Below are 12,528 nucleotides of genomic sequence, written 5' to 3' on the forward strand. Positions count from 1 at the left end.
ACACGCGCACACACACACACACACACACACACACACACACACACACACACACATATGCAGTGTACACATGCTGTTATCATGTAGATGCTCAGACAGGTAGAGACTGCTAAGTGAATTCCAGATCGGGATCTCACTCGGTTCATGTTTTCTTGGCACATAACTGAAATAAAATAAGTTGAAGTAAATTAAGTTAAAACTACTAAAATTAAAAATAAAACAAATAAAAGCTAAAATAATAAAAATGGACTAAAAATTCAATTAAAATTAAAAAGAAAACAGATTATATAAAATAAAAATTAATTTAAAATATGAATGCATTTTATGATCGTATACCCATAATACAAAAAAACCCACTGCATTATATATGTATGCATCTTTATATAGAAAATAGCATGCATGGCAACACTGACTTGCCTTAAAGTGACTTCTTATCGACCAGCTGTGCTTTGCAAGTTTGAAACAAACTCAAGTTGAACTCAGTCAATTCATAAGAGGCTCATGCTGCCATATTGATTGTTTAGAAATGTGAATGAGAAACATGCACGGTATTTACTACAGTGTGCTGTTAAAAGATCACAATGTGTGAAAAATATTGTTCCGAATCATCATTCTGTGCTATAATGTGTTTGTGCGCAGATGTCTTGTATCAAGAGTACCGCGACACCTCTAAACAGCAGGAGATCGAGCAGCGTCGACAGAGAGATGGGCTTCCGGCTGCGGGGTCAGGGGTCACGGCTGCGCCTGCTTTACAGCTACAGCTGAGGAACAGCATGCAGTCACTGAGCCTCTGGCAAAACTTGGAGGCTGTGAAGGACAGTGGACTACTGAAGACGCTGGAGTCAAAGGAGATCACACTGCAGGAGGTGGGACACATGCTTCGTATTGACCAGTGTATAAAAATACAATATTTTCTGTTTGAGTGTATTTTAAAAAATAATTTATTGCTGTGATGCAAAGCCACATTTTCAACATCATTACTCTTCAGTGTCACATGATCCTTCATAAAGTATTCTAATATGCTGATTTGCTGCTCAAGAAACATTTCTTATTATTATCAGTTGAAAACAGCTGTGCTGCTTAATATATTTTGCTGAAACCTTGTTGCATTTCCTCAGGACTGTGTCATGAACAGCATTTATTTGAAACATTACAAACGTTTTTACTGACAGTTTTAATCAATTCAATGCATTCTTGCTGAATAAAATGCTAAAAAAAAAATCTAAACTGTATCGACCACAAACTTTGATAATTGAATGTGTCTCTGGCTCTTTCTGTAGGCCATGTTTGAACTGGTGACCTCTGAGGCATCGTACTACAAAAGCCTGGAGCTGCTGGAGACCCACTTTCTACGAAACCCTCTGCTTGTCAACACCCTGAGTCAGTCTGACATGCACTTCCTGTTCTCCAACATTGAGGACATCATGAAGGCAAGCGAGAGGTGTGTTTGTGGGGAAACCTATGGGATTAATCAGTTTATCAGATAATAATCAGTCAATTGTTAACAGTGATCATTTAATTATGTAATTCAAAATATATGTCCTAAATATATATTTTGAAAACACATTATATATATCATTATATATATATATATATATATGTGTATATATATATATAAAGATAAACATATATCAGGGTAAATCTGGGGGAAAAATATTAATAATTTTTGATAAATATTATTATTATTATTATTATTTTAGTAATTTATGTATTTCAAATAAAAACTAGTAAAGTATTTATTATTAGTTAATAATTTGTTTAGTAATTTATTTTTATTTTAAATATTTTTTTTAAAATACATTTTATTAAAAATAGTTGCTTTTTCTGTGTGTGGTCACATATTATTATATCTGCTTTTACTAATCTAATAAATAGCCTTCTAATTTCCTATGTAGCCATAACTAGTTTAATCTCACAAAGCAGTCAGTATTAATAAACTTCACATAATCTTGCTGCAATCATATTTCAGAAGTGAAACTCCCTTCAAGTCACACTGATACTCATTATTGCCCACAGGCTAAAATTAAAGTGTTGGTGCAATTTAATTCCAGTCAGCTAGCTTTACAACATAAAAATCCACCTATTAATTTATGATTCATGTGCATGAGTCAGGAAGAGCTCGGCCCTTCCAAACCTGCTCTTGTACAGCGAACATTGGAATACAAGATTGATTTGTTAGTTGGTCTACAGCTAAGCTAATGAGCTCAAGCTAAAGTTTCTGTAAAGAAACATGTTTAATTTCTGCATCACTAGTGACATTAAACAAAATTGGCCAGATGTAAACTAATGATAGTGGATTTTTAAAGTTGTTGCCCATGCAAGCTTTTTCAGTTCAGCTTGTTTTATGTGCATATATTATCTGGATGCTAACACTTACATGCACACATTAACAATATGTAAACAGTATATACTTTCCCCATTGCCACTGAAGTACATGTCTCAATTGCGTATACAAAATGTCACATAGCCATAATATTGTTGTCTAACGGTGATGACCTCATACTTTCCTCAGGTTCCTCATGGATCTGGAACACAGGATCGAAGAGTCCATCCTGATCTCAGACGTGTGCGACATTGTTCACACTCACGCCGTTAAGCACTTCCAAGTCTTCATCAGTTACGTCATCAACCAGGCGTACCAGGAGAAGAACTACAGACGAATACTGTAAGAAAATGTCTTACCTGTACAAATTAAAAAAGGCTGTACCTGGATTCTAGCCTGAGGCTTCAGTCCTCGCTGGCTTCTGATGTGTTGTGTTAGGGTTTGTGTAGGTGCTTTCATTTGTGTGTTTGTGAGTCGTGCAAAGCTCTTGAGACATTCTGTGAGTTTCAGCGCTTTCCGTTCCTTTTCAGATTAGGGTTAAAACCTGTTTTTATACAGTTTATGGTTAAATCCAGTCTGTGTGTGCATTATGTTCATAACAACAGATTGTGCACCAGAAACTGATGTTTTGTTGTTTTTAACCCACACAGGTTCATAAAGATTAACTCTAACCACATAAACAATCTTCCATCTTCCATCCAAATGTTAAATTCATTTCAAGTTCTTTGTGTTGTCCTAGAGGCAATTTCTTACTAAATACTAATTATATTTAGATTTATAACAATTAAACCTATTGTATATTTAACCAGTATATGCAAAATTAAGAATAGGAAGTTTAAAGCAAATGCTGCTGTCCAAACTCCATTTCTCTTGTGCAATCAAAGTGCATTGCTAAACTTCATTCTTAGCCACTTTACTTATATGCCACCTGCTGGAAACGAGGCTAAACTGCAAATATTTGTCAAAGATCTGTGTGAAATATCAGGCTATGTATATAATGTAAAATGCTGTATTTCATGCTAAAATGCTGGTCATGTTATCTCTGCAGTATAGTATGCTATTCACACTACCCAAAATGTCTGTTTTGCACAGAATGACCTAGTACTTTTGGCAAAATCAGAGTCAATATGCTGTAATTTATCACAGATCAGAAGCACACTACACAGAATAATGTATCTAACAGTGCAATCTGTGTATACATTGAATGAATATCTATGTTGAGTTACTTGGTTATTATATAAACCATAATCATTTCCAACTTCGTTGCAGTTTTAGGTTTGGTTGTGAACTGAATGCAGTTTAATATGACTAATCTGGATGGCAACATTTATGATTTTTACATTGTATAATCTAACAGCAATAGGCAAAGCAGTTTCATCTGACAGCAATTAAATAAAACCATGTTGTCTGCCAGGTTAAAGAGAGCACATCTTTCCACAACAAACCACATGATTTGAATCATTATGTAAAAGTAGCGACAAAGTAGTAATGCATCCAAGTAGAAAAAGAGTTTGTTCAAATCAACTAAATAATATAAATAAACATGATTATTTCAGCAATACAGATGTTTGTATAGTCATTTGGCTGATTAGAATCAAAACAAGTGTCTGATTCAGAAATCGTTTGAATCAGTTCTTTTCAGTGAATCAGGAAAGAACGATTCATTCATTTTCAAGAGTCACTTATTTTAAGTAAATCAAGGTTTAAGGGACAACATTGTGTATAATGATCTATGTGCTTGTTTGCAGCTCGGATGTAGGTAACTTTACTTGCCTAATAAATGCAAACTCTCTTAAATACTATGCTAGTTGTGTTTTGACAGTATGTCAAAAACCTTTTTTTCTACTTTTTGTGTAACTTGCCTATTACTGCCTCTTTGTTTTACAATCACAGGCTATATTTGCACACACTAATACATAAACGTCTGTGTTTTTCAGACAAGAAAATGCACTTTTTCGAGAGAATATGTCCTTGTTGGAGAATCAGCCGAAAGTGAAGGGCCTCTCGTTTACCTCCTTCCTCATCCTCCCCTTCCAGCGAATCACACGACTCAAACTACTTGTTCAGGTAAAGCGTCAGCCAATTAGAAGTCTCGACTAACTTTTGTAGGTAATGAGTCAGCCAATCAAATGTCTTAGAATTATCTCTGTAGCATAAGTGTGTCTATCTGTTTATCAAAACTGCTACTTTTTTGTTCCAGAATATTCTGAAGAAGGTGGAGGAGAATTCTGAAAGAGAAAAGACTGCAATTTTAGCTCATCAAGAGTTGGAAAGGGTAAGTGTGTGTGTGTGTGTTGATTCCAGGGTGTGGTTATGAGCTGTTATCAGTGTCTCATTGTCTCTGGACTTTCACCTGTCAAGCACGTCTCACCCTGTTGATCGTGGTACCAAGGTTACCGCGCCACTCCTTTAGTCTCTGGCTTTAACAGCTGTGAGGTCGAATCCTGCTTTTGTTCTTAATTATTTTCTTTAAACATTTTAAAGCGATTATTGCTGCATTTACGTCATTTCGGAATTAAGGTTATCGTGATTCAACTGCTATTCAGGTTCCCTGACTCAAATTATTTGTTGTTGTGGCAACAATCATAATGGAAAAATGAATCCATGTGGTGCTTTGTTGTGGTTTGTTTACAGAAAATACATAATCGCTACATTAATTCACCACTATATGCTCCTGCAAAATAATTAACAACTAAAAGTGCATCATTTACCACAAGTTGATAAAATAGCATACACTAAATAGAAAGGCATGTGTACAGACGCCTGACTACCTATAACTAGGGATGCTGCTATTTTGGTGTGGTACTGTGGTTGTTTAGTACATGTCTTTACAACACTTTCTATTTTATGAATTCGATGAAGAGGCAAAATCTTTTGACTGATCAAACTTATGATTCTGATATATTATTAACACAATCAAGACAGTGGCTCTCAATAAAAACTGATTATGTTTATGCCCCAGAGGTCATCTGCAGTTTGCTCACTTATAAAGATTTGTTGAACTCCAAGTTAGATTGAAACTTAAAAGTGTCATTTAGTCCGACTTGTTCTTGTGTGTGGGAGTGTGTTTTTCTAATTGTTATGAGATCATAAAACCTGATGAGCGGGAGATGTTTCCACAAGGAAATTAGTTTTAATTTAATCTAATTTGTATCTAAAAATACGGAAAGTTGTATTTGAAGGTTTGGGTGAACATGTGGGTTAGTGTAGAGCACTTATAATTAGTTCTTATCAAAATAGAAGTGAATGGGAAATCCCCACATGTGGAGATATTAATGCAGATGTGTGTGTGTGTGTGTGTGTGTGTGTTTGTCTCTCTCAGATTGTGAAGGAGTGTAATGAAGGAGTGAGGAAGATGAGTCGCACTGAAGAGCTGATCAGCATCGAGAAAACACTTGAATTCAAGTCGAAGGTACTACAAGATTAAAGATGTTGTGCCATAACCCTGAATGCACTCTTCTGCTGTACTAAAAGGAACAGTTTACCCCAAAATTTCATATATTCATGTCATTCCAAACCCCTGGGCTTTCTTCCTCTTCCTATTTTCCATAGAATGACATTAAATAGTGACAACTGTCAAGTGTCGAAAAAATACAAAAAAGCCCTAAAAAATTTTAATAGGCTGGGGAAAATTATTTAATAATAAAAATGTTTAAAATGTATATCTTACAAGAAAATACAATTTCAGTCTTTCAATTTCAAAATTTCACATTTAATTCAACGTTACTTGTTTGTAATGTTTTTTTCATGTGAATTTTGATCACTTGGAGGTAGGACCAAAAAGATTGGTACATTAGTGTTGTTAATTTGTCTGATGAAGAGCCTGTGTGCTCGAAACGTCACATACGCTATGTGATAGTTTTTTAAATAATACATTTTTTGTTACTTTTGGAGCTTTCGTGTTGCCGACTTTACATTTTTTAATTTTTCAGCTTTTATTTGCATTTTTGGACTTAAACTTGATGTATCTCTTTCAATTATGATACATTCATAAATCATTGCCATGCATTTTCATGCTATAAAAATGAGCAATGTAAACATGTCCTTTTTTTTGGTTTTACGTAAAATAGTTGTTTGAGATTGCAACGTTATGATGTTGAGTAAATGAAATTAATTTTAGTGTGAATAATCCCTTTAATTGTTAGTAAGCAGTCTTTACTCATGTCTCGTGAAAGCGTGAAACCCTTACATCTTTATAGACCCATTAAGTGCAGTCGTGTTCTCTTGTTTGCAGTCGGTGCCGGTGATCTCTCACTCTCGCTGGCTCCTGAAGAAGGGAGAGGTGCAGCAGATGTCCGGACCCAAGAGCACCAGGACCATGCGCAGCCGCAAGCTCTACCACCCCATCTACCTGTTCCTGTTCAATAACCTGCTGCTCATCACCAAACGCACCTCCAGGTCTGTGACATCATCACTTCACGTGATGTCATCAGTTGGTCAATGCCAATGTGGAAATCAAGAGACATTTTGATTAACATACACTACAATTTACTGACAGCAAATTAGTTTATTACACAGAACTGTGGAAATTAAATAAAACATTCGGATAACTTTGTTATTATAACAATAGAGATAGCATAACACAGAGGAATGATACCATTGAATCTTTTTTTTTTAGCTGATGAACAATGTAAACATTGACAGCCAATCAGAATAATAACAGTTCAAGCAAATCAGAATATAATTTATTTTATTGTTATTTTTAAATAATTTAATAATAAATCACATGAAAATATTTAATTATATTTAAAATACATACAAGTATTATAATTATGTACACACACATATATATATATATATATATACAGTTCAAGCAAATCAGAATATAATTTATTATATTGTTCTTTTTAAATAATTTAATAATAAATCACATGAAAATATTTAATTATATTTAAAATACATACAAGTATTATAATTATGTACACACACATATATATATATATATATATATATATACAGTTCAAGCAAATCAGAATATAATTTATTATATTGTTCTTTTTAAATAATTTAATAATAAATCACATGAAAATATTTAATTATATTTAAAATACATACAAGTATTATAATTATGTACACACACACACATGTATATATATATATATATATATATATATATATATATATATATATATATATATATATATATATATATTTTATAATATTAAGATAGTCTAACAATAATACAATAATATTGTTTATAACATTAAATAATATTAACAATAATACAATATAAATTGTAATTAATTATTCTTAATTATTCTATTATTAAATTTTCTTTGCTTTGTTTCATTCTGTTATGAGTTAAATTAGTGCCTTTCTTTTCAGCTTATGTTGAGCAGAATTATTTTATCTAATGGTGTGGACACTAGCGTTATTTAAAAAAAGTATTAAAATTTTTCAAACATATAGAAATACTTTATTGTTCGTTAATGGTTTGCTGTTATTAATTATTGAAATATGAATGCTGAAATTGCTCTAAAATGGCTAAATATAGTCATAATAATGTACCTGACTGATATAAGTCTTACACTCCAATGAGCATGTTTTTTTAGCTATTATGTTTGTTTTTGCTGAATATTTTATTGTATATGTGTTTGTGTGTGTGTGTTTCAGTGGAGAGAAGTACCAGGTTCTGGACTCCTGCAGTCGCTCCATGCTGAGGACTGAAGACCTGGAGGATCAGGGTCAGATGCTGGCCTGTGTGTTTGTGCTGAAACTGCTGGAGAACCAGGAGGACAGAGAAGTCAGCTACATGCTCAAGACAGAAACCATGTGAGAATACAGTCCTAAATCAGTATCACAGAAATTACAGTATATATACTTATTTTTTGCACTAATGGTGCTCTGAATGTTTACAGAAGTGATAAACTGCGCTGGATATATGCTTTGACTCCAAACCGACGTACGAGATTCCTCTCGACCAGCACTAGCCAACCAGGTACATCACATAAATCACATTTGATTCTAAAGAAACATAAAGCTGTAGCTTGAATGCACATTGGTTTGGATAAAAGCTCAAGCTGCTAAATGTAAAAATGGGTTATGTCTGGTGTCTGAATCACACAAGATAAATCCCAGCTCTGTTTGTCATAATTAGGCAGTTTCTATTTCTGTCATCATATTTAGCTCTGTAATTGGTCCAAAATCCTATTTCTCAGTCCTGTTCCATCTCTATTTATCATCTTTTGCTGTCCTATTTCCCCCTAAATAAGTGATATAAATGATATAAAATATTTTATTTTATTTAAAGTAAAATCAATAATATAATAATAAACCATTTAAAAAACAATTCTAATATTATGCAGTAAATAATATAGCATATAATGTTAATTTTATTTATAACAATAGAAAATGATCTAATAGTAAATATAATAATTATATTTATAAAAAAATATAATATATATATATATATATATATATATATATATATATATATATATATATATATATATATAAATTTAAATAAAATTATATCATAATAAAAAAATCATAAATAGTATTTAAAAATAATAATAAAATATTACATTTTTATTTTCTAATAATATAATATTATTTATTTATAATATTAATAAATAAATAATGTAACGTCAAATTGTACTTTATTTTCATTCGTTGAATTGGTGTGTATCCGTGTGCAGTATGATTTATTGTTTTTCTGGTGCATGTCAGATTCTGCACAGGTTCAGTGCATCCAGTCGTACTCCTCCCAGGAACCTGATGAGCTCTCTGTAGAAATGGCTGATGTGCTGCACATTCTGGAGTGCACTGATGATGGTAAGAGAACACAAACACATCGACACACATTACACATCCTTAAAAATAAGTCAGTGTTTACATTAAATAAAAGACTTGTGGTAAGCCATGCAGCTTTATCAGGGTTTTCATTTCTGCATCATCTGTTGTCATTTGCATGAACGTGTGTCTCTCGCATTCTTGATTCTTTTCATCTGTTCTGTTTTACTATTTTTGTGACATGGCCTTCCTGTTTTTCTTCTCTCTGAACTTTCATATCATATTCTTTGCTCGGCCTCAGGCTGGATGTTGGGTGAAAGGTTGCATGATGGCGAGCGAGGCTGGTTCCCCAGCCGCGTGGTGGAGAAGATCATGAGCGAAGAAGTTCGGGCTCAGAACCTTAAAGAGTGTCAGAGGATCCAGCAGGCACAGGAAGGAGTGCAGGGGGCCAGAGCCACCGCCAGGGCATGCCGCCCTGCCAAAAGTCCCCAGTATACTCCCACCTGGACCGACCTGTAGATTAAGAACAAGAAAGAGCATCGCATAACCACCACAACCATTCATTCTCCAAATTCCTGACTCCAGTGTTTTATTGAATGGTGTTTAATTGACATGTCCGGCGTCACACTGAGGACTCGACAGGGTTGTGGAACAGCTCTTGCACTATAAGCACTTGTGTTTTTGAATCGCTGCTTCCATACAAGCCTAACTAAATGTTAGCAAGAAGGATTTCAACTTCCGCAGCCTCAAACAAGGACCACGCACTTTTCTGAAGCTGGCACATATGAGGAAGGAAAACAAATGCTACGTCAGGACTTTTGTAAAGTCGTAATGCTTCTCTGGAAAAGGAATGTATTAGCGTGCGTGGTCACACCTTACTGACAATACAGGTTTGTGTTTTTAGACTAACCTCGGAGGACAATGAGGATGTACTGTACCCTGGGGAGCTCATTCTCCTCCCATCCACTTGAAGGACAAAACGAAAATAAGAGCGAGATAAAGAACAAAGTTGATCTAATGTACAGATCTGGCATTTTTTATGCATTTTTTTTTTTTTTGGGGGGAACATGAAGGTAAAAACTGCAGATGAAGGACACTGAGACATTTTTTGCACGTTCTGCATGAACATTAAACAATGTTTTCCTACACAAAACACTACACACAAGAGAGTAATGTTGTTAAACCAGTACGACAACTGTGTCCTAACCAGATGCAACATGGTAACTTATACTCAAAGTAAAAATGCTCAGTGATGTGGCTTATTCAGGGCTATTTCTAGTCATTTTGAAGCCCAGACGAAATCCCAAGATCGTTTAAGATTACATTCTAACAAACTGATTTTGTAAACACTGAAATCTTGAATATCGGCATTAATACATTATTAAAATTATTTATAATTTATATTAAGACTGCAGTTTCTTGACACATTGGTTGTAATAGTAAGGATACTAATGTGTGGAGATTCAGCGCATTGTGAGTTTAACAAATCTGAATGCATTATTTGTAAAATGTCTCTTAAGATTATGCACCATTAATCATCTTTAATACCACTGTGTAGCCACTATAGATGCATGTTATAGCCCTATATAATATATACATAAACAGGTTTGTTTAATCTCTAATTGCTAAGAATTTTTCATCACTCACAAATTCTGTTTTATTACATTTGGAGGACACATATTTAGATATTATCAATTGCCCATTTCACACACTTATAGTCTTTACTGGTAAATTATTATTAAGAGATTATGTGTGAACAGGACCTTATTTAAAATTAGAGAAGTTGTAACATTAGCAGTAAATTTAGTTGTTGCTTACATGTCATATAGCTAGCTAGGTCAAAAACATCTATTTACCTAGAAATAAATGCTTTTGTCACTTTATTATGTTGCATATGGTTAGATGTGGTTTAACAATCTTTCCAAAGACAGAATGTAATCTTCATGAGAGACGAGTCTTGCTGCTCGTCTGAAGTAGGTGTTTTTATATTTGTGTGCATGTTCATATGAAAACCTCGCGTGTACAGAGTTGTTGCCAAATAATTGTTCCATTTCATTTTGTAAAAAGGTAATTTATTGTTAATGAAAATAAATCTTGAATGTTGAGAGCTTGTCATCCCCGTCTCAATTCGTCTAATAAATGACAAATACCTGCTTTCTGTAAGATATCTTCATTTCTGCTCAGTTTAAGTTTTGACATAACTTTTTTAATATCTCTAATGTGACGTATTGATATTCAGTGAGGTGAAAAAATGTGGGGTAAAACTTGACTTTATTCATCAGGAATTCTATGAATGATGTAAAGGGTACCAGGCACTTTGTGATGTTTAAATTATTGCAAAAGCTTTAGTATAGTTACTATATGTGTCTGAATATTCTGGTAAATGAATATGAAGATTTGACCGAGAATGTGATGTTGAAATTAACAGCAGATTACAGACCGATTTCTTGGTAGTTTCACACAAGTTGTTTCCTGAAGCTCAGGCTTTGCAGCTGCAGAACAGACAACAACAGGCCACTTCCTCTTTTCCAGCTCTTCACAGACATCTTTTACTCTCAAAAACATGAGCAGTTCAAATATTATCAGAGGAGCGTTTAGGATGGTGAGGTCTTGAAACGTGAGCATGTGACTGAGACCAGGTGACTTACAGTGTACTTTCACTTACAGTGTATTGGAAATCACTTCTTTAAAAAACTTTAGAAACTGATATTTTATAACAGTTTTGCTTAAACAAAAGGCTCTCTTGCAGATAAAAATGAAAGTGATATGTACATATAAATATCTAGTCAACTTTGCAGGTCACGTGAGAATAATCCACTAAATTCAGATAAGCAGAGAAGTTTATACACAAAACTATTTTAGATGGAAAGATATGATTGATTTGATTTCATATAGAGACAATAAGCAAGTGTCACAGCTAGTAAAAACATGCTGGGTGACATTATAAAACTTATCACTGTATTATAAGGAATTTTGAATATTGTTCAATGGAGATAAGTCAAAAAATTGACATTAGGTTGTGCAATAAACCAAAAGAGAAGATTTTAATATACTCTAATCTGTAAAAAATTATAATTGCACTGAACCTCAGGTTCAAGTCAACTTGAAAATAAAAACAACAACAACAAAAACATTTAAGCTTTCTAATAAATAAGCATTGTGCTAAGAAATAGTTCAGGCGAGTGGCTCTACTGACATCTGGCGGGGGGGGGGGGGGGGGAAATCACAGCTGTGTAAGTGCATTAAAAAGAAATCGTCTACATCACATTTGATACTTGATTTACAACTCAACATCTGCTGGAGTGACATATAGTACTGCCTCAATTTAAATATAGAAAATTATTAAAGGCGTTTATGGCTGGGTTACTTAACATTTACCAATTAAGATAAATAGTGTTAATATTTATACGATAACGTGATTGGTCATTTAGATGGGTAGATATATTACATTTTTTAAAAGCAAATGTGAGTAATGT

General features: G+C 33.6%; 1 protein-coding gene across 3 annotated transcripts in view; it reads left to right on the top strand.

The window, feature by feature from the left end:
• The window catches only part of LOC113058718 (ephexin-1-like), a 30,919-nt gene extending 19,716 nt beyond the window's left edge, over positions 1–11,203 (top strand). For all 3 annotated transcript variants that reach the window (XM_026226875.1, XM_026226874.1, XM_026226873.1), the window contains exons 5-15: positions 637–863; positions 1,278–1,438; positions 2,510–2,662; positions 4,258–4,387; positions 4,521–4,595; positions 5,643–5,732; positions 6,555–6,718; positions 7,934–8,092; positions 8,179–8,258; positions 8,990–9,094; positions 9,354–11,203. In XM_026226875.1, coding sequence (XP_026082660.1) covers positions 637–863; positions 1,278–1,438; positions 2,510–2,662; positions 4,258–4,387; positions 4,521–4,595; positions 5,643–5,732; positions 6,555–6,718; positions 7,934–8,092; positions 8,179–8,258; positions 8,990–9,094; positions 9,354–9,571 — 1,562 coding nt within the window. In that variant the 3' untranslated portion in view covers positions 9,572–11,203. The remainder of the gene's footprint in view (positions 1–636; positions 864–1,277; positions 1,439–2,509; positions 2,663–4,257; positions 4,388–4,520; positions 4,596–5,642; positions 5,733–6,554; positions 6,719–7,933; positions 8,093–8,178; positions 8,259–8,989; positions 9,095–9,353) is intronic.
• The last annotated feature ends 1,325 nt before the right edge of the window (positions 11,204–12,528 follow it).

The sequence above is a fragment of the Carassius auratus genome, chromosome 40 (assembly GCF_003368295.1).
Source record: "Carassius auratus strain Wakin chromosome 40, ASM336829v1, whole genome shotgun sequence".
In the NCBI taxonomy this organism is placed as follows: domain Eukaryota; kingdom Metazoa; phylum Chordata; class Actinopteri; order Cypriniformes; family Cyprinidae; genus Carassius; species Carassius auratus.